This window comes from Hoplias malabaricus, chromosome 17 (assembly GCF_029633855.1).
Source record: "Hoplias malabaricus isolate fHopMal1 chromosome 17, fHopMal1.hap1, whole genome shotgun sequence".
Taxonomy (NCBI): Eukaryota; Metazoa; Chordata; class Actinopteri; order Characiformes; family Erythrinidae; genus Hoplias; species Hoplias malabaricus.
In genome coordinates this window covers 8084422-8107096 of record NC_089816.1, presented here as the reverse complement: position 1 = coordinate 8107096, position 22675 = coordinate 8084422, and the positions used below count along the sequence as shown (strand labels likewise).

General features: G+C 37.7%; 1 protein-coding gene across 3 annotated transcripts in view; it reads left to right on the top strand.

The window, feature by feature from the left end:
• The window catches only part of LOC136673405 (gamma-aminobutyric acid receptor subunit alpha-2), a 54424-nt gene that overhangs the window by 12985 nt on the left and 18764 nt on the right, over nt 1–22675 (top strand). For all 3 annotated transcript variants that reach the window (XM_066648851.1, XM_066648850.1, XM_066648849.1), the window contains 4 exons: nt 7420–7487; nt 14698–14918; nt 17515–17597; nt 18257–18400. In XM_066648851.1, the coding sequence (XP_066504948.1) occupies nt 7420–7487; nt 14698–14918; nt 17515–17597; nt 18257–18400 (516 nt within the window). The remainder of the gene's footprint in view (nt 1–7419; nt 7488–14697; nt 14919–17514; nt 17598–18256; nt 18401–22675) is intronic.

Sequence of the window (22675 nt, the reverse complement as noted above, 5' to 3'; positions counted from 1 at the left end):
GCTGAAGGAAGTTTATCACATCTTAGCAGTGTAGTTTGTCAAAATCCACCCGCTCACACACACACCCTCCTACTGCAGTCCCTAGGGAGGAACTAGACCCCAGGCTGAAGGACAGGAAAAAGAAGGTTTGGTGAGTTTTCCAATTCACAAAGCCTAAAAATCCTGAGAGAGTACTGTAGAAAAACAGAAAAGAAACAAGAAAGAGAAAGAATTGACAGATTTAGGCCATGGTAACCCTTTATACATGGGATGCACATTTATTTACCACTAAAGATCTTCTAAAGATTTTTTAAGTTATTGATCTTGGGGTCATGATGAGTAAAGCCCAAAAGCAAAATAAAATCAATTATGGATTCTTGCTAAACTGAAATCAATACTGTGGTTCTCAAGAAAATGAAAAACAAACAGTTAAGTATGCAGCAAATGGCAACTGTATTTCAAAGAACGCACCTCAGATGCTAATGAAATGCTAATACATAACCCGGTCATTGCTACAATCTCCCGGCTGAAAAGGAGGAGTCAGAGTAGTGAGATGTTTTAACATATCCCTGCAACATGAGTATATATAGGACAATAAAGGAAATGGTCCATTTCTTATCTTGGTGATCCACCAATCTCAGAGTTTAGTACAATGCTAATCTAATGCACCTAATCCAGTTAATCCACACCAGAAATGACTACAGAGCATCAGATTCAAGTGTGTTAAAACTATACTCACTACCACCAGATATATTTTACATCCAGATACCTTTGCTATTGTTCCTCTCCTCCTACCTTCCTACTTCTGTCCTAAAGCAGATGATCTTGGAGGAATCAAGAAAGAGACAAGAGCAAGCACATGCATTCCAGTTTCTTTAATTCAAAGCCTATTACAAAATTTGCTTGAAATCAAAGTTAGTTACAGTTACTGCACAAGGCCAGACAACTACACTTTACTTAATATTGTAAATGATGCATCTTAATACAAGTTCAAACTAAACCAAATACATATAATACTGTAATTATGTAAACATATGTTGACAATTTGGAGTTACAGGTAGCGTCACTGCCAAAAAGCTCCTGGATCATGAGATCCTGTATGAAGCATGAATGACTGTACAAACACAAACAAAAAGAGAATTTACATAATAGTTCCCACATATTTGTGCTATTTTTTTTATCTATGAGCATAGATGTTGTATTTACAATCTGCAGAATGTTATCCCATGTCTTCTGGTTCATGGAGAGGAGGATCAGTAGGAAAAGGAGTACATTTTTTCCTAGGAAAAATCAATAACCCCTCAATAGGTACTACCTACTCACAAAGTCAGAATGTGTTCTCGGAGTTCAGTATATGATGTAAAATCCACACATCAGCTCATGTGATAGAGTTCCAGTACTCTTAATTTTAAATGAGATTATGACTTAGTGCAGTTACACGTTAAAAAATATATCCCTGATCATAAAGTTAGATGTATCACTGCATTTTTTTACACATTTTTGTGAGCTTTCTCTTTATTTACTGAAAGATAAAAACATAAATAAGGCTTAAACTTAATAACAAAGCAAGTCTGTTGACAGGAAGTGTCTAAACTTTTGCAGACAACTGTAATTTTAACAATATTTGGTATCATTCCAAATTGCTCCCAGTATATTTCAGAATATCACTGGAGATACTATAGCACTTATGATTTCGTTTAGTGTGTCATTTTCACATTTTGACAGTGTCAGTTTTTTCCAGCAGTGTTGAACCTTTGACCTTTCAGAAGCTTTAATAGATAAAATACAGAGAAGCAATCATCATGCTCCATAACCACCATTCCAATAATGCTCCATCTCCAATGAACAAAAGATGACTGTATAATCCTGTCCAGGGCTCTGTGTGATTAAGTTTAGAGCAGTTATCAAGGGACCATTTCTCACTGTCTGAGGGGACAGTTTTATTGTCGTTGAGTTGAGAATTTAATGATCTAATAACAGGAACATTCAGGTGCAGCATAAGCAGGTCTCTTATTATTATTTTGCCCCTGTAAGGGCTTATTGATTGAGCTGAAGGTGAAATTGTAGTTTTGTCTTCACCTCAGTGAGCGTGGCTCAAAGGAGAACAGGGTGATAAGCCCTTGGGCGGGAGGTTTTTGCGTAGATGACAATGCTGCCAAACGCTAGAACACACACTCTGTTTGCCGACGCAAATGCGACCAAGCATATGTACAGACGCATATACAATAGCTTACTTGGCATCTCAGCATGCAAGACTTCAGTGACAGCCAAAGCTGCAGAGTTACATGTCCCTGTGTGTTTTGTCTTGTTTATGCCATTGGAAATGACAGGAACTTCCAGTGTTTTGATAATACGGAATTCAACTGTACTTTCTAAGTGAGATATGGATTTAAACCATCAGTAAAAGAGACAAAATAACCTTGTCAGAGAAATGAACAGCAGATAAAGACCTTAACATATTCATGTGTGTTGTTAAGAGTGTATAAGGCTGTATACACAGTGTAACACAGTGGTGTTGTTGGTGTTTAAATTACACATGTCAGTGTCATTGCTTGGTTTAGAATAGTCTGCCAGAAACACCCAGCCAACAGCATCCTGTGCCCAGAAACAGAGCACTGAGGAAGGATTAGTGAAGGACTAACAGAAAATGTGCAGCAACAAATTTAGATTGCACCATTGGGCACCATTGTATTCAACAGAATATAACACAGAAGCCTCAGTATCTAAATGCTATATCATTTTTAACACTTACTGCATTTACTATTGACCCTCTTACGAGATTCAGTTTTTCTTTTGATTTTACTCATCTTTATTCAGCATAGATTTCTTATATCTAATCTATATGTCACCTATTGCCAGCTGAGATGCACATGAGAAATTTGCAGGGCAACTGAAGTGTGTGGGGGGTGGGGGTATAAGCTCATATGAATGTTAGTATCTCTTTGAAGGGTAACAAAGCCATTGACCCTTTTAGAAGAGTGGACAGATGGTGGAATTACCACAAAAGTAGTTTGCCCAAAATGATAGGAAATATAATTTAATATCGATATTATACTTAAATTTGGAGGCCCTGTGTATTGCTCTGTATAATATGTTTGCTGCATTTAATGCCACAAAATTGTAAGCTGTATTTAATAGCAATTTTGACTAGACATTAAGAAATAGTATAAATATAAAGAGAGAGAGATGGTTAAATAGGAAATAGAAGAACTGAAAAATGTAAGTGAGTGAGAGGTGGCCACTCCCAGTGTCAATCTGTCAGAGTCAGTGTGGTGGTAGAGTCTCAGAGCCCTAGAGATGGCTGCTGAATATATGAACACATCTCCTCTATAAGAGGGCAGCTCCAGTGCAGACAAGGTCCCAAGAGGGCAGCCTCTATACAAACGTGCTATACCCCTCTCTCTCTCTCTCTCTCTCTCTCTCTCTCTCTCTCTCTCTCTCTCTCTCTCTCTCTCTCTCTCTCTCTCTCTCTCTCTGTGCACTTTGGCATTCTTTGCAAAGGGCCCAGCCACTTAACATTCAGCCACACACACACCACAACTAACAACAGAATGGATCTGTCAAGTGTGCAGCAGGTAGAAGACACTGCTGTGTGCTACCTCAAAGTGTAATAAATGTAGCATCCTTACCTTTAGGCCTGTCACAATAATTACATTATCAACGTATCTTACAACATATAGACATTTCCTCAATCATTTTGTTGACTTATGTATTGTCCATTGTGCTTACTGGCATGTTTGTTTATATAAGAATGAATGTCCCCAACATTTTAGCTGCTCGCCGTTTCCTTTCTCCGGTTTTATTTACTGATGTTCTATTTATTTAGTATATTTAAAATATATATATTATATTTCAATTCCAATGTCTGAATATTTAAATAAAAATTTTGTTTACTTAAATTTAATTAGTCTTTAAAATTGTGTAATTGCGTTATTTTGCTGTACTCATTATACCAGTGACATAAATTGGTCTTACAATTATAATGAAGTGTTTTATCACAGTTATGTCTGGGACAATGGCAGCATGGTGGTGCAGCAGGTAGTGTTGCAGTCACTATACGGGTTCGATTCCCGCTCTGGGTCTGTGAGGAGTTGATGTGTTCTCCCCGTGTCCGTGTGGGTTTCCTCCGGGTGCTCCGGTTTCCTCCCACAGTCCAAAAACACACGTTGGTAGGTGGATTGGCAACTCAAAAGTGTCCGTAGGTGTGAGTGAATGTGTGAGTGTGTCTGTGTTGCCCTGTGAAGGACTGGCGCCACCTCCAGGGTGTATTCCTGCCTTGCGCCCAATGATTCTAGGTAGGCTCTGGACCCACCGTGACCCTGAACTGGATAAGCATTTACAGATAATGAATGAATGAATGAATGAATATATGGGACAATATGTAGCTATTGTTGAATTGTAGCTACTGTTGAATTGCCATAATTAAAATTAACCTATATTTTCACAAGTATAAAAAATTGTTCTGAATGATCTTACCAAACCTGCCTACACATTGCATTAACATGTGTTTTCTGTAATCACATTACTTTTGGATTTCACTAGACCCCATGAAAAGTCAGGTGGAAACACCCCAGGATGCACTGTGATTGGAATACCATCCAATCACTCAAACCACAGTAGGATGTGTTTTGGCAGAGACAAAAGCAGTTGTAAACACCCTCATACTCAAATGACATTTGGAGATGAGTGGATCCTTACCACATTAAGAAAAAGTGTACATGGAGAGCCACATAATGGTGGGATATTTCCCTACGGCTATACAAAGGGTCTACAATGTACAAACTCTCAGCACAGTTGTATAGTTTTTCTAAGACTCAATGTCTGCGTTTGTCTGCATCAAAGGATTTACATGTTTTCCATATCTTTCAAATCAGAATGCATTCTTTCCCACCAGTCTTCATGCCTTTATTGTGCGTATAAACATCTCTGACCATGGTTCCCCAACTAAAGCAGCCATAACACACAACCATTTTCTCCACCAAGACAGAAGATTCATTTCCTATTTCATCTGATATTTGACTGCACACAAAAGACAGTAGGAATATTATTAGAAATATGAAAACATTTAAAGTGCTTTAACAAATGTGAATGATGTGGTCCAAACTCAATCTGGACATTGCATTCATGTTAATGCAAAATGTACACAGGCTCTTAGATCCCTTCAACAGTGAACGTGATCTTGGTTTCACGTTTCAGCAGCAGAACATAATCTCATTCTACTTTGACTTAAGTGCTGCAACAAGAAAAGGGGATAAAGACTCGCTCAGGAAATAAGTGCTCCTGAGTACATATTGATGAATAATTCAGTAATAATGTCCCTCTTGATGAATAATTGACTGTACATTAATCAGTTGCATCCTGCTCTTTGTGCTGTTCTGCTCATAACAGCAAATAAAGCAAAAGAGATTGCAAAATATCACATTTTTTAATGCTGATGCTGTTAAGGAAACCTTCTGTCTTGTATCAAGCTGATACTAATAACAGTTATTTAAGAAATAATAAGCTGAATGAAATGAGTTCATTTTACCTATATGAAGAGTCACACAATGTTCAGAAAAGCTCTTGTAATTTTATGTTAATATTAATGCTTTATCTGTTTTGACTCCCAGCTGGGGTGAAAACATATATATATATATATATATATATATATATATATATATATATATCAAAATTGTTTGTTTACAACAACAATTGGCAACCCGCTTTGGACTATTTAGTGTACTATCTGTCAATTGAATCCTTCTCAGGTCCCCCTGCATGTTGATTCAGCACCATCAGACCCATAAACCACTGCAATTATTTTCAGAATTTCTACCATTATAATTAAAGTATATATGAGGTCGCTGCATGAAGAATGTCTCTGTGTGTTTGTTATTTGACCTTGGAGTCTCCAGCAGTGTTCTGGGATGGGAATCTACTGAGCTGTTTTTTTATTAAAGCACTTGGGGTGTGTGGGGGGGTGCATCTTGAGAGATGGGGAAAGAGGGAAATAAAAGGGAAAAGCATGAAGGCATCAAGGTCTTTGGAAGCTGCATCCATTTCTCCCTCTGAGATGAATAAACCAGCCTACATTACATATCTATTAATAAACCAGACCAGCATCCTGGGGCTCTGAATACACCCTTCAATTTTAAACAGTAAATTACTGCCAATCCCCGCAGGCCACTTGCTTTCTATTTAAGCATATATATATATATATATAAAGGAAAATTTAATATCGGTTCCTGGAGTTGGTACAATAATTCCCCTTGTAGTATAGAGTCTAATAAATATACACCTACACACTACAGTAGGAAACATTTATTTATTTATTCATTGTCTGTAACCGTTTATCCAGTTCAGGGTCGTGGTGGCTCCGGAGCCGACCCGGAATCACTGGACACAAGGCAGGAACACACACTGGAGGAGGTGCCAATCCTTCGCAAACAAGAGGAAACAAATACAAAAAAAACGGTTTAGCAGATAATGATGTATTTGCAAGATTGTTTTATACAATTTAATTTTAGAATCATTCTTATAAAAAGATCAACGTTATTATTCTAAACTCTTTTTCATATATGAACTCTGTGTTTCATTTATATATATATATATATATATATATATATATATATATATATATGCACCCTACCACTAGGTTGTACGTATTTATGTATAGTTGGTATGGCTCAAATACATGGTGAAGCAATGAAAAATGCATTGCCAGTTATTTATAGTGGATGTATAGAGCTAAACGTTACATCAGCACAGCTTTGTGCTTGAATCTCTAATGTGCTTTACTGTGGTGCAGCAGTTCAGAGATCAACATCCCCCTGGTCTTCTTTGGTAGTGTTTTGTTTGGTGTAATGAGCAGCGCTTTGAGATCCACGAGTGTTTCCGTGCACTGGGGATGGAGAGAACAAAAAAGCGAGGAAGAGCTTTCTGAGTCAGCCATGCGTAAGCACTAGGAAAAAAAAGCGGGGGACAGAAAGAAGGACGTGTATAACCAGACAGACAGAAAGAAAAGCATAGGAGAAAATAGGAGAGACTGTGTGTATGTGTGTGGTGTGTGTGTGTGTGTGTGTGTGTGTGTGTGTGTGAGAGAGAGAGAGAGAGAGAGAGAGAGAAAGAGTGAGAGAGAGCGGTTCATTGACGGAGACATAAAGCCGAGGGAGAAAAGACAGCACTGAGGTGTACTTACAAGCACTCCGACACGTCCATTCATCTCATACAGGAATCCAAGCTGTATTCCTGTGCAAAGATGGAAACCTTTTGGTAACAAAAGTGCTTTCAGCATCTTTCATGTGAAAGCCAGCCAAGCAAAAGATGGTACAGATTTCCAGGTTTAAATAAGATGTTCACTGGAAATGGCATTATTTAAGTTGTTTTCCAGTATTTTCACCTTCTTTGTTTCTATGTCTTTCCTCTTCCCCTCTACCTCCCACACCCTCCACCCTCTCTCAGATCGGGTCACCACGGTGAAGACGGATATTTATGTCACCAGTTTTGGGCCTGTATCAGACACAGATATGGTGAGTTGTGACTGTTCTGATATTGTCACAATATATAAATTATTTGCTATTATATATACTTAACACATAAACTATTGCCCTGTTTATACTTGTTTTTCAACCTGAATCCAGATGCTGTCCACATTTAAAAGTGTAGCTGCATTTGTGATGAGAATATGTTTGGATATATTTTTTGATCCAGAGGTAGTGAAGCAGACTTTGTGGACTAGATCTGGTTGTGTGTTTAAATGCTTTGTGGCCTAATTGTCCACATTCATGGCTGTAACCTCATATTTCTGTTGTTGAGCACAGAAAATGAATTTGAAATTGTCCAATGTAAACTCATTGTGTCTTGTTTGCAAGATTATCCAATCACCATGATCAGATCACAGGGACTGGATGTCAATGGAAAGTGTAAGGAAGCTCTTTATGTTCACATGTATTTATTCAGCTAGATGTTAATGTAAATGTACAAAACTGGAAAAGAAACTTATGAGGTGTTCTATTGTTAGCAAGATTTCTGAGTCACACTTTCCACCTTTGTTTAGCCTTTTTTTTTTATTATTGTTCCATGGTTACGCTGCCATGTTGCGAAGGGTGAAATAAGAAAAATTCTGAGTGGCACAGACCACCTGACTGTACTTGTGCCACTTGGAATTAGATTCCCTCCGTCTGATAAGACAGAGGAAGTGGTGCTATGACTCATGGATCCGTCAGCACAGCTGTCTCCATTATCAATGCAAATAGCAACTGAGGCAAAGGAAGGGGCTTTTTAAGGCAGATTTTAATCCACAGCATCTAAGCATGGACGTAATGGCAGTATGGGGCACATGCTGGAGATAAATCTATCCATATAGTACAGGACCAATGTGTAATCCAGTCTGTGTACAGGGAGTAGACATTACGACTATAACAACAGCAATGTTGTTAACAATATGTCAAGAACTATCAACCATTAACATTACGCTGATGTTTTTCTTACTAAATATAATAAATATAATTCAAATACAATTTATTTTTATCAGTGCTTTTAGTAACATAAAAAGTCTATTGCAAATATTTATAGGCAGCTAATATTAGAGGTAACAATATATTGCTTTGTTTTGTTAATTTTCTCAGTGAAGATAACACACCCCCTACAAAGTCACACTTTTAACTTCGGCACATTTTATTGCACCATTACTGTTTATTCAGGGAATTTACACACTGATAAAAAATAAATATAATGTGGCCTGTGCAAATTCTGTCCATATAATCATCTAGAAACATTTCATTTCACCAGGGGTATTCACACTTTTGGTTTGACTGTATCTCAGTGTGAATGAATGAATGAATGAATGAATGAATGAATGTATCTCAGGGGTCATGAAAGCACACAAGTCTAACGAGTTTCTAACTATGACTGTAAGGGATCAATGGGCATGCAGGACTTGACTAAAAGATTCTCATGGTTGGTTGATGTTTTTCTTTCCCTATCTCTTAATCCGTAGCAACAGTCATCTTTTAATTTAAGGTAGAAAATAATTTTTGTTTAGCCATACCTTCATTCAAGCTCAACATGTTGTCTATTGGATTTCCAATGGCATCAGACAATAATTTATTCAATTATATTCTCAGTAAACTTTGTTAAAATGCCTGTAAGTATAAAAATAACATAAATGTCACCAATATGCATTTATGCGCAGATGTGTTTGAGACTTTTTAAAATCAGACACCAAGTATGTTGACTCAAGAGTATAATTTAGTTTGAAGAAATAAATGAAGATGTGTTAAACCTGGTATAAAAGTGTGGAAGATTGCATTAGAACACAAACTTCTGCTGCAACTAAGGCAAGTAATTTTATCCATCCAAGTTGCTGGGTGCTCACAAAGTTTATCGTCAAATTCATATTTGTGACATTTATGTTATTTTTATGAATACAGAAGAATCTTTAAGTCAGGTATTTTAATCTTTTAGTCAAGTATTTGAGAGTTAATGTGTGTGTGTGTGTGTGTGTGCCCAGATAAGGATTTGCGCTATATCCTGGGTAAAACCCTACTGCCTGATGCAGGCCTCCAGGTAGATGGTCATTCCTGGTTGAGAGTACGCTGTGCACGTTTGGCTGCCGCTTCTCGCCAGTGTGTGTGTGGATTGAGTGTTGAATGGAATGGCATTCTGAGCAGTGTTGATTGTAAAGCGTTCTTGTGTATCTAGAAAGGCGCTATATAAATGTAAAATATTCATTCATTCACTCATTATCTGTAAGCGCTTATCCAGTTCAGGGTCATGGTGGGTCCAGAGCCTACCTGGAATCATTGGGCGCAAGGCAGGAATACACCCTGGAGGGGGTGCCAGTCCTTCACAGGGCAACACAGACACACACACACACACATTCACTCACACACACCTACGGACACTTTTGAGTCGCCAATCCACCTACCAACGTGTGTTTTTGGACTGTGGGAGGAAACCGGAGCACCCGGAGGAAACCCACACGGACACGGGGAGAACACACCAACTCCTCACAGACAGTCACCCGGGGCAGGAATCGAACCCACAACCCCCAGGCCCCTCGAGCTGTGTGACTGCGACCCCTACCTGCTGCGCCACCGTGCCACCCTAAATGTAAAATACATAAATATATAAATAAATAAATGCTTAATTACTGCTGCTAATTACTGGGACAGTTGGTATGAGTTAGATGAGGCAATCTCGAGTTTAAGAAATGGGAAATGTTTCATGAGCACATGTCCACAAACTTTTGGCTATACAGTGTATTGCTGTAATGCATTTCAAATCAACATAGTTTTCAAGTCAGTATGGTGTGTAGCATACCTGTGTATCACGCACATGTACTACATGTACTGTCATTCAGTCATCAAATGTGAATTTGTTTTTTTTTTCTTTTTAATTCTTTCTGCAATACAAGCTTTTCTTACAATAATGTTCATAGATCTTTGTATACATTTCATACAAAAATAGAACGATTTTGCACTTTCTACATGTACTGGAAAAGTCAGGAGAAGGAATGTCCTTGAAAAGAAACTGAGAAAAGTGATGTCCCAGAATAAAACAGCACATTTCTTGTTAATATTCTACAGCACTTCAGCAGTGTGGCGTGTTGTTTGAGGAAGACTGAATAGTACGACTGTGAGGTTTTCTCCTGAGACTCCTTTGTGCTCTGTGTGTATGTGTGTGTTGTGTACGTGTGTTGTGTGCATGATCCTTTGCCATTCTCTCTCTCTGCTAGAGTTCCTCAGAATCATCCTTCTGTCTCGGGGAGATTAAACTCAAACACAACTCCCGCTGCTTCAAAGAGCACATAGTCATAACCCAGCAGGAGACATCCCTCCTTTCCTTCCTTTCTACTTTCACACACTCCATCCGTCCACATCTTACCTAAAGGGATGAACAATATAGGTTACACTATATTTGGCATTCAATAAGGCCTCAGTTAAGGTATGAAGTAAAACGCATATGGGATTTAAATACTTTTTATTTTTCTATGTAATCACCCTTCTATATATGTGTTAGATCACTCAACCTTACTCCACACTCTCCTCCTCCTTGTCCACAGGTCTCACATTGTGTGACCTACTCCCACTCTCCACTGTTTCATAGTTTTCTCTCTGCTCTGCACACACCAAGCACTGCTAAATTATTCTCTAAGAGACAGACGCTATATCCCAGGATTGGATTAGCTTGGTAGAGGCGTCTGTGGACTCTTCTCTCCTCCGCCTCTCATTCAGGGTATAGTTAGATAAGGCATGCATATTCCATTGTGTCACATTCGCTCATTTTTTTTTCCTCCCCATCCTCTCATTTGTGGGCTGACCCTCTCCCACAGGAGAGACATATACTCAGTCTCATGCGGCCACGTCTAGGCCTTACTTTGATATATTTTTCATTTTCAAAGACAAATTGTTCCATTTCTTTGCCTCCACATTGCTCCCTGGAGCTCATCTTTTCTCTTGGCCTTTCCCCACCCTCCCCTCACTCTCTCTTTCTTTATTTCAAGGGTTTTGACAGTTGCTGGGTTTTTTTCTTCTTCTTCTCCCCCTTGTAATGGAGTCTCTCTCTCCATCTACTAGCAGTGAAGCCTTATTCCAAAAGTCATATTTTCATGTATTTTATTTTCTCTAGAATTATTAAGAGTTTTCTGTACTTAGGTCTTGGTTAGATGTATAGTTTGAAGGCAACAAACAATGTGATTCATCATCTTTGGGCCATTTTAAAACATTTAGCTGCAACATTAGACAGCCACTTCCTCACAGAAAGGGCTATTGATCATTCTGTTAGAGTAGCCTGTTATGAATTATGCATGCGTGTAAAAAATGATTAAAGGCAGCTGTACGTGCACTGGAAGATCATAAAGGTTGTGCCTTGGTTGCCCTGTGAGCAGCCGCTTAAAAAATGATATTTATTTAAATGTTGTTGAGTGGGATTATCATGCACATGTGTTTTATGCTGTTGTTTATGGAGGTGAGGTTCTTGCTGCTGTCACTGAGGACCTGAAGCTGTTAGTAAAACCTCCTTAGCTTTCCTTTCTCCCTCAGTTTCTCTCTCTCTGCCTCTGCCCTGTGGTCATGCGAACCCTCATCATTAGAGCTAACCCTGCAGTGAACCGTGTGCTTTGCAGGTAAACAACATAGGGATTCATGAGAAAAGAGATTAAATGTTCTGGCTCCTATCGGTCATAATGTTTTGTTGTTTTTCCTCTTTTAGCTGCAGTTACCTTTTACTTCTTTAAAAGAGATGTCCCTATACATTACTTAGATAGAAATTCAGCAAAAATAAATAATGATAAGGAAATGTATGAATATAGATTAATCTTAATTCCCAATTAGGGGCATACAGTTGCAGAACAAAAAAAAAAGGCATACCTTGCTGTACATTCATTGTCTCTTGTCTTCAGAGCCATAATAGTGTTATTCTAATAGTAAACACTATTTCAGCATGTGTGCAGTGTTTGCCACATTTGTTAAATGAAGTGTCTATACGACATATTCATATACAATCTTTTGAGACTCTTTTGCAAATTTAGGCCTGGTTATAAAAGATGGAGGGACTGAATTTTGTGTTTTGTCATGCTGCAGCCCATGTCCCACTCGTATGGCACCTTTTAAAGTGTCTAACCTGTTGTCTGATATAAGTTACTTTTTTGGAGACATGGTTTTGTTCCAATATTGATCATATGTTGAAGATGTGGCTTACAAAAACAGGCAGGAACACACCCTGGAGAGGGCACCAGTCCTTCGCAGGGTGACACACACTCACACATTCACTTACACATTCACACCTATAGACAATTTTAAGTCACCAATCCACCTACCAACATTTATTTTTAGAACGGAGCACCTGGAGGAAACCCACGCAGACACCAGGAGAACACACCACACACCTCACAGTCAAACGGAGTGGGGCTCAAACCCACAACCCCAGCAACACTACACCCTCAAATGTTTTATTTGTTTTTCTCCAATTGACTTACAATTTATACACACCTACTGCTTCACACTGTACATTTCACAATAGAGGGACCAATATAAATGGTCTAATTATGTTTATTCCTAATATTTAAGAATGTGCTTTGCCTTTCTATTGCCTCGGTAACTTATGAAGTTACCATTTTAATAAAAGGAATATATATGAATTTCTTAAACAATAGGTCACTAGTGTCAGCAAGATGCCATTAAAAATGAAAGTATTAAGCCTAATTTTGCCATGATCAGAAGCAATGTGTGAACATGCAGGAGCATCATTACTGTGTAATACAGTGCTGAGAAGGAGCCATGGTCAGCTTATCTTTACATTCATTCCCCTCTAGTCTCTGATCATTAGTTGCTGGTGACTGATAGCTGATGTATCTGTTCTGGATTGCACTGGATTTGTTTAGTCCATGTGATGTGTATAGGTTTTTATGGTGTACCAGCGAGAGTAGACTACCCTTAGGCCAGGCTTTCCCAGCCTTCTTCTGGCCCATGATAGGTGAGAGGGGAGACTGCTAAGCCCTTTGGCCTGATAAATGTGCTACATACTGGACTTTAATAACAGCCTTGGCCCCTGATGTGAAGTGTTCCCATGGAGAGACATGAGCAAGGAGAAGGAGAAATGAGGGAACAAACCAAGGCTAGAGAGAGGGAGAGAGAGAGAAACAAAGAGGAAGATCTTGGTGAAGAGATGTGATGGCAAGAGAATGGTCAACAGTATTTTAGCCCCTGTTCAGTTTCCCTGCCCTTGGAGGCCAACATGTTCAGCAGTGGGGTCATTTAAGGACCACACTCTAACTAGACCTCCAGACTAGCTGTGCACTTTCACCTCACTTATACTTCACATTATTAAATCTCTCTCTCTCTCTCTCTCTCTCTCTCTCTCTCTCTCTCTCTCTCTCTCTCTCGCTCTCTCTTTCACTCTCCTATATAAGTGCTGAATACAAAAGTGCTTTTTTTCACCCTTTTTTATTCTGCCTTGCTGTTTACTAATGGCTTTTCATACAAAGCCCTCATCCATGAGGTCAATACAAGACATTGTGGACAAGCTGTACATGGAGCGACATAAAAGCAGAATGGAGTGAGAAACACTCACACCCTTGTGACTAAAGACTTTATAAATGGGGAGACATGGAGTCACATGGCAATTGGGGACCACATCCTAGTAGTAGTCAGCAACACCTGCGATTTAACATATGTGGTAGCTTTTAAAATATGGCGGTACAACTCATTGTTTGTTCATTCGTGTTTCTGCAACATAGGCAGCTGTAATAATGGTATTATGCAAAGCAAATGCTGTCATTATCTTGGCCGATCATAATTTTAAATGAGTGCTTGTGTGGTTCTTTTGATGTTTACAGTATCCATGTAAATCATGCAGAGGAGTTTAGAATTTATCATGCAGAGGAGTTTAGAGTTTAAGTCTATAGAATACAGTACATGGTAGGACTGGAAGAATATCTTTTGACACTTGTAAATGTTTGTTTTAGCTTGAGGCTAAAATACTTACAGTATCGCATGGTCATGGTTGTGACTGCTTGGTTACATTTCAGTTATACTCTAATATTCTATACTATCTCTAATCAAAACTGCAGTCTTTAATTTATATGTATTTGTATATACCTTGTATATGCCTTTTGACCTTTATAAGAGAAGATTCAGCTGGACATAAATGGGCACTTGCTGATAGAATAGCCAATGAAAACAAGGTTGAGACCTTGGAAGCCACTAAAAAATGACCTCTGATTTCTCTTTTAAACAGGAATACACAATAGATGTATTCTTCAGGCAGAGCTGGAAGGACGAGAGATTGAAGTTCGAGGGACCAATGAATATCCTGCGTCTCAACAACCTGATGGCCAGCAAAATCTGGACTCCAGACACTTTTTTTCACAACGGGAAGAAATCAGTGGCTCACAACATGACAATGCCCAATAAACTGCTGCGCATCCAGGATGATGGCACTTTGCTTTATACCATGAGGTAAGCATAAGTTTCCATACTGTCACTTATTGTGGTCAGTTAGAGTATTCTGACTACTTACGATATTCAAGTATCCAAAAGTTTAATGAATGATTAATAAGTTAACTGCAGGAAAACCCCAAATAAATCACTAAAGTGAATGTATGGCTGTAGGCTTATGTTTTTAGCTGATCATACTGTTGTTGAATAAACAGTCAGTAGCAAACATAGGAGCACATTTATAAGTCAATGATTCATTCATGAATAATGCATTAATAACTTTAAATAAATAAATAAATAAATGAGGGAAATAAATATGTGTGATATAAATAACAGAAATGGCCTCAAATGAACCAATGAGGTAAAACTAACTGGACACAATTCAATGCTGATGAAAGCTCTTCTTACATGTACTCTTCTGTCCTCAGTGGATGATGTAATCACAGCATATATAATTTCATTGTTTATGGATATAGCTACCATCAGCTAAAGTAACTACTTTCTTTTAGCATGTCAGAGCGACAGTATCTCTGCCTCGTCAGTCACATCTTAGCAACACATTTTGGCAAGAAACTTATTTGAGGCACTTGTGTTTCAGAGTAGAAAACCATACATACAGTGAATTTTATACTTTATTAGTCAGGTTAAAAATTAAAGTCAGTGTTTCACCAAATATTTGGTCATCTTCTCACTATGGAATGTAAATTATTCCATAAATCGTGATTGCAATTTTCAAAAACTGACACCTTGATAGCTTAACTAAAAACTTGATTACTTGAGAACTTCAGTTGAAATGATGGCTTAATGCTGTATTCTAGTGCAAAAAGTCCACAGACTGAAAGACAGTAGCAGTCATTTTGTTTTTCTTCCTTTCAACACAGCTTTGAAGTATAGCTGGACGATGTGGTCAAAATGTATATCAAAATATGTTTCTTTTGGTCAAAACAATATAATTCTGACATCAATATGAAAAATAAAAAAGCCACAGAAAATCTTTTAGAAACTGAACACAACATAACATCGCCATCAACAAACACTCTCTTGGCTTTGTCAATATTAATGTTCTAAAATAACATTAAAATTGATTTCAATGAACTGATGATAGTGCCCTGTATTAAACGTCAGTCGGAAACATATGCTGTGAATAATTTATACTAAAATAGTGAAAATATGTATAAAAGTTATAGAATTTTTATTGAAACATTTTATATTGCAATATATATTGATATTGAATTATTGTCCAGCCCTTCTTTGTAGTTCTGTAAACGATTAAAGGACTAGAGTTTAGCTAGCAGCATCACTATTAACTAATAACTTGCTAACTTGAAAGCATGATTGCTTATTCCATTAGCATTTTCATTTGATAGTTCATCTGGCTGCTTTTTGTCCCTTGACATGTTCTACTCTGTGTTACCATTGCCAAAGATCATGGTATACTCGTGTTAATGAATATTCAATTTCTAATTTTGGCATGGACATTAGAGAGCAACTAGGTCACCCAGAGGTCCTCCAAACAATATTTTATATTAGAGCTACACACGGTGTGGTAATCATCTTCTCAATATTGACCTTTCCACAGCACTGATTTTGCAAAAGGCTGCAGTATTTAAATGAGTGCTCAAACTATTCGTGGTGCTTTTTTTTTTGCTGTGTGTAGTGAACATCTTGACTATTAAGCTCCAGATAAGAGCTTCTGAGGGTGTGTTGATTAATCGAGGGACTCATGTAATAACCAACAAAAGGTAATTAATCTAGTCCAAACAAAGCACAACAAAGAGTGTTTGTGTTTCACCTCCCTGTGTTTATGTATACCAAGTGCATTTTTTAATATATTCAAATATATTTCTGGGACCAGTGTTTTCTGCATGACCTTTATTATGCCAAAGAACTACTGCATATCATTTGCTGTCAGGATAGACCTTATATCACCGAAAAACATAAGCAAAAACATGTTTAATGGACCACAGCAATATTTTCAAAATTAAGGCCATTTGGATCAATTTTGTGGTTCTGTTCAGCATAAAAATTTTAAATGTTAAAATTAATATTAAACATAAAATGTCAACAAATACTGAGATTTTAGGGTTGTGTCAAAAATGGAAAAGAGCAAGTGTTTGCCTTAAATGTGATACATAGATTCTAGTATTTGTTTATTTGTTTTGAGGGAGTATATGAGTGACTGGCCTTTTCAATAAATAAATAAATAAATAAACAATTTACCTTATATTTTGTTCATATTGTCTCTTTTTGAGACTCTTAATGGGCAAGACACAGCCTGAATCCCTCTTCATCTGACTCATGAGAAAATAGTAGTCTCAATTATTCCAATTAATTCTTTGTTGTTGTTTTGTTTCCTTATTTGCTCTCCAACCGTCTGAAATCTTGGGGTGCAAATATTTTTGTTGTGAAATTGATGTGAAAACAATTTGGAAGTGAATTGCTGTAACAAGAAAGAGAGAGACCACAAAGGGGAAAGAGAGTGAAGAAAGAGGAGGACGAAAGAGGGAGAGAGATCTTTAGTATTAGTGAAAAAAATCAGAGAAGAAAATACTGTTTATATTTTAAAATAATAATGTTTTTCTCTACCCTATTTTTCATGGGTGTGTGTGTTTGACAGGTTAACAGTACACGCAGAGTGTCCAATGCATTTGGAGGATTTTCCAATGGATTTCCATTCCTGTCCTCTTAAATTTGGCAGCTGTGAGTACCATAGAACTAACGCTTCATTAGAATGTCTTTAGAGCTTTATGCTGCTGTCAGGAGCTGAGCTAAGACCACCATAACAGAGTATTGTTAGCTGCTCACACAGCGTAGAAAAAAAAAATTAAGCTTGGATTAACATATACCATAAGCAATTAAATCAAAATATAATGATATTCAGCTGTCTGTCCAGCATATGTGTGAGGAACATTTTGTTTCAGTGTATACATTAAATTAAGGAGAATGATTACATCAGTTGAAAAGTTGACCTTGTCTTTTACCTATTTTTATCTAATTATAAAATTAGATTCAGGTTTGTCAAAAAAAAAAAGTTGATGATATGCAGTGTCTAGAAATAAATAACATTTTCTGCCTATGAAATAAATCCACTTTCATTAGAAACAAAACATAAACAAACAAAAAAATAACATTTAGACTTTGATTTAAGATGACTTAATTTTAGCCAATTAAAAAATTTAGGGTTTTTTTGTTTTTGTTTTGGCAAAATACACTAGATTAACTGTAATATATTGTATTTATGATTTTAAACATTTGAAAACTGTAACCTATGTTGTGTGAACATTTTATAATGAATGGACAAATAAAAATGAAGAATTTGAACAGATTCTGATCATGACTGTTTAACATCTTCTCTATAGATGCGTACACGATGACAGAGGTGACATACACCTGGACGAAAAATGCCTCCAACTCCGTAGTGGTGGAGGAGGAGAGCTCCAGGTTAAACCAGTATGATTTACTGGGACAGACTGTGGGCAACGAGACCATTAAATCCAGCACTGGTGAGACACAATTTACATTGTCATTTGCAGCATTTAGCAGACAATCCTTCAGAGACGTATAAAAGTGCTTTGTGTTTGTTAGGAATGGAAAAGTCCATAACTATCATCTAAGAATATATATAAACATTTCTGTTTAGCATGTAGCGTTGATGCCGTTTTAAGAGCCTTTTCAGGACATGACACTGCCCAAGTGTATTGTACTGTCGAGTCCTTCCTTGAGTTTAAGTGTCTGGAATATGGATTTTGCCCACACTTGATGTCAAGGGTTTCTCCAAATCTAGTGGAATGTGTGTGGGAGAGGACTTCTTTTATAGGGGCTTGGTACACCAATAAAACCACAAAACTAACACAGTCTTAGCAGAGGTAAATTAGACTCAGATCCAACTTAAACAAGCAGAAGATAATCCCAACACAAGCATAATAGCTCATCCTTGATAAACAGCTTCTACTGAATAAAATATGAAGCCGTTTGAGGTGACTTAGTTTAATTCTAGATGAGATATTTGATTCCAGCTTGGGCAACTTTTATTTCTATTTTTATCTTGGTGGCATTATTATGTGTGTTTGTCTGACAAGGAGATGTGAACAGAAACGATTAGATGTACTTTGTAGTTGTCTGGACATGCTTTATGTCTGCTGCCTGAATATGTTTTAGGAGATGACCTTGTGTCATTTTTTTTCTGTTGCAATATTTTTATCTAGCATCTCTGGACTCAACAAGACAGCTAAAAATGCTTAAATTTATGCCACACCACACCCCTCAACACTGTGAAGTACAGCCTCACAATAAAAGCCATGTGTAAACAGACCCAGGTTCAATTCAGGTTCAGTTCTTTCACAATAATTCTTGCTTGTTCCTCAAGTGAAAGAAAACTTCTCTGGTAGTTTGATGGAGCTGGTCACTGCCTACATAAGAGCAGCTGCAGAACACAGCCTTCTCTGCCACTGATAAAAACAATCTGTTCATTTTAAATAATATTCCCCAATATTTAAAAAATACATAATACGATAAGTAACTATGATCATAGTAGAATGTTTGTATGTAAAGTGTCAATGACCTATGTTTCAATGAGCTTTCTGTGTTTAAAATGGAATTTATCTGATCCAGAAAATAAGCATGTTAATGCAAGGTATAAATAGGCTCTTACTGTTTCAGTAAACCGAGCACAAATGGCCTGGATTAAGCTGAAGAAAAAGAAGTTGCCAAGCAAGCTGAACACAAAAAAGCCCCAGCCCACCACCTCACTGATAAACATGGCTAGCATTCCACTGGGAAGGAACACTCTGTCTCCATCTTTCTCCTGTTTGTAGTTTCTCTCTATGGCTTTTCTCTCATCTCCACATCTTGTTCCCATCTTTTTTGAATGGGGAGAGGTATGTAGAGGGAACTGCTGTACACAACAATGTGGGAAACACCTACATATGTCTATACCTCTCCGCTTCACACTGAGTTTATGAACTGGAAAACAAGTTCACAAGAGCATGACTGAGGACTAGTCTGGAGTCATTCAGAAACACTTTACTCTGTACGGTTCATGATGTAGTCAGTCAAACACAACATTCACAAATATACAAATCACTTTCTTTGCCTTATTTTTGTTTGTTTAGACATTAAGTACCTCAAGGAACTGACTTGTAATTCACTTACATGCTCTCTCACCTTTAGAAACTGCTTCACAAGGGGGTGCTATGCAGTGCTTTGCATTAAAGACACTGTGTGTCATTGTTTACCCATTTTCTGCATAATTTCAGGCATTGTTAATTTTACCCACTACTTCCAAGCTGGGAGGGTGAAGGCAAATGCTTCCCCTGTGAAATGAGAAGTCAACCACCATTTTGTTTCAAATTACTGCTAACACAGCTTCATTGGACATATCAACATAATTGGAAGAGAGCACTAGATGCCCATTTCTGTTATGTTAGCTAACAGATACATTGTGTTGTATCATGCTAAATGGAGGGAGACACTGAGGGTCAATAGATTTTCTTCACACACTTTCCATATACTGTAGTATAGCCACCACAAAATACTCAAATGTGCAATATAAGTGTTTAACTCTGGCATTTAATAATCTATATACCTTTATTATAGCTCCTGAAGGAAATAATGCAGATTGTAAAGAATTATTCTCCAAAAGTTATAGGACATCTAGAGTTCTTCCTTGTGATGGATGTGCAGGTGCCTGTAGCTGTTTAAGAATTCATTTCTAAGACCTCTCATTTCGGACACCCATTTATGTAGAAAAATAACTCTCCTTTATATCCTCCAGGTGTTCCAAAGTGTTGTACAAGTGGTCTCTCTCCTAAAATACAGAATGTGCTTTACACCTAAAACAAATTTTATGCAATAAATGATAAACGGAGCTGCTGCTGTTATAACTCCATGAATGGATGAGAGGCTATGATGAACACAGCTGATGGCTGTTTTGTTAAAATTTAAATTTGCAAAACCTATTTCCATGTTCAGCCACAGTAAAACAGTTCACTACAGTACACTGAGTCTGATTTGATTTCCAAGACAAACTCACTGCAGCAGTGTCTCTAATTTAGCACTGGACAGTGCAAAAGGGAAAATTATATCTATATTATTTTCAGGATCATTTTAAAAACCTTGTATTAGCTTGAGAAACATAGTTACTGAATTAAATTATTAAAGTATTAAAAGGTATTGTGACAATGTTCTTATTGTCTAAGCACTCTTTATGGTCAAAGCTCTGATGAATTGCAGTTGAAACAAAAAAATGATTGCCTTAATATATAAATACCCCCATTCCTAAGTTTACATTTTACATATTGTTGCAATTTGAACTGGTGCAGCAGGTAGTGTTGCAGTCACATAGCTCCAATGACCTGGAGGTTGTGGGTTCCATTCCCGCTCCGGGTGACTGTCTGTGAGTAGTTGGTGTGTTCTCCCTGTGTCAGTGTGGGTTTCCTCCAGGTGACTGTCTGTGAGGAGTGTGGTGTGTTCTCTCTGTGTCTGCGTGGGTTTCCTCCGGGTGCTCCGGTTTCCTCCCACGGTCCAAAAACACACGTTTGTAGGTGGATTGGCGACTCAGAAGTGTCCAAGGTGTGAGTGTTTGTGTGTGTCGCCTTGTGAAGGACTGGCGCCCCCTCCAGGGTGTGTTCCCGCCTTGCGCCCAATGATTCCAGGTAGGCTCTGGACCCACCGCTTATAGCGCTTATAGATAATGAATGAATAAATGTAGTTTGAACTGAGACAAGCTTAGAAAACTTTAATTTCTTTGTGTGTGTGTGTGTGTGTGTGCTCTGAAAAGAGAAATCGTTGCTGTCCAATTAAAAATCTCAATTTTTGGGGGGGATTTTTAGTTTACTGCATCATTTGAACAAAGCATTGTTCCTTCGTGTTGTGTGAAAATTACATAATTAATGGATTTTACATTTAATTCCATTGAAAATTGAGGAAGGTTTTTCCTTTTCCTATAAAGTTACTATTTATTGATATCTTGATACCTTATTGATACCTTAAACAAATTAATATAAATTGTAAAGGATGATAAGAAATGATATGCCCTGACATTTAAATGCACAGTGAAACATTATATTGAGACACTGTGAGTGATTTAGAGACCAATACATTGTGCCTTGGGTGAATTACCGTGGCAGTTCGATGGTCTATCTGATTGATCTGTACTCAGGCTTGTGAGCCTCCTGGGACTCAGAAGCACAAGCTCAATACACATATCTCCTAAAATGCAACATGTATTTGCCTGCCTCTGAGTGAACTCCTGTAAAGGTCATCTTGATCCTATAGTCCACTGACCTATGGCCTTTATCACATCATGTGGCTATCAAGGTCTGAACTTTGTTCATCAGACAGTGGTGCTGAAGATAAACATGGATCATTTATGTCCCACTAGAGAGAATTCCCAGTGAGGTAATGGAAGCATCCTAAGTCTGCCCACCAAGAAAACAGACTAGAGTTTCTAGTCAGGACCAAAAGTTTAAGAAAGATGGTCAGAACAGAATACAGCCAGAGTATTTCCTTAGATCATGAATAAGGTAAATACAGCATGTATGAAATTATGGTATAGTAAGACCAATACCTACCCAAAATTAAGCTCTCTAGTCATTAACCAGTGTCAAAGAATTTCTTGAAATGAAAAGGAATCCTCTGGAGCAGCTGCACATGAGTCCAACATGCTTAATGCCAAGTATTAGATAAAGAGGTGTAAAGGCCTCTGGGCATGCCAAGGTGATGAATCAAAGTAAGGCTAGGCGATATGAGTGCAAATCAATATCATGATTAATTGTACA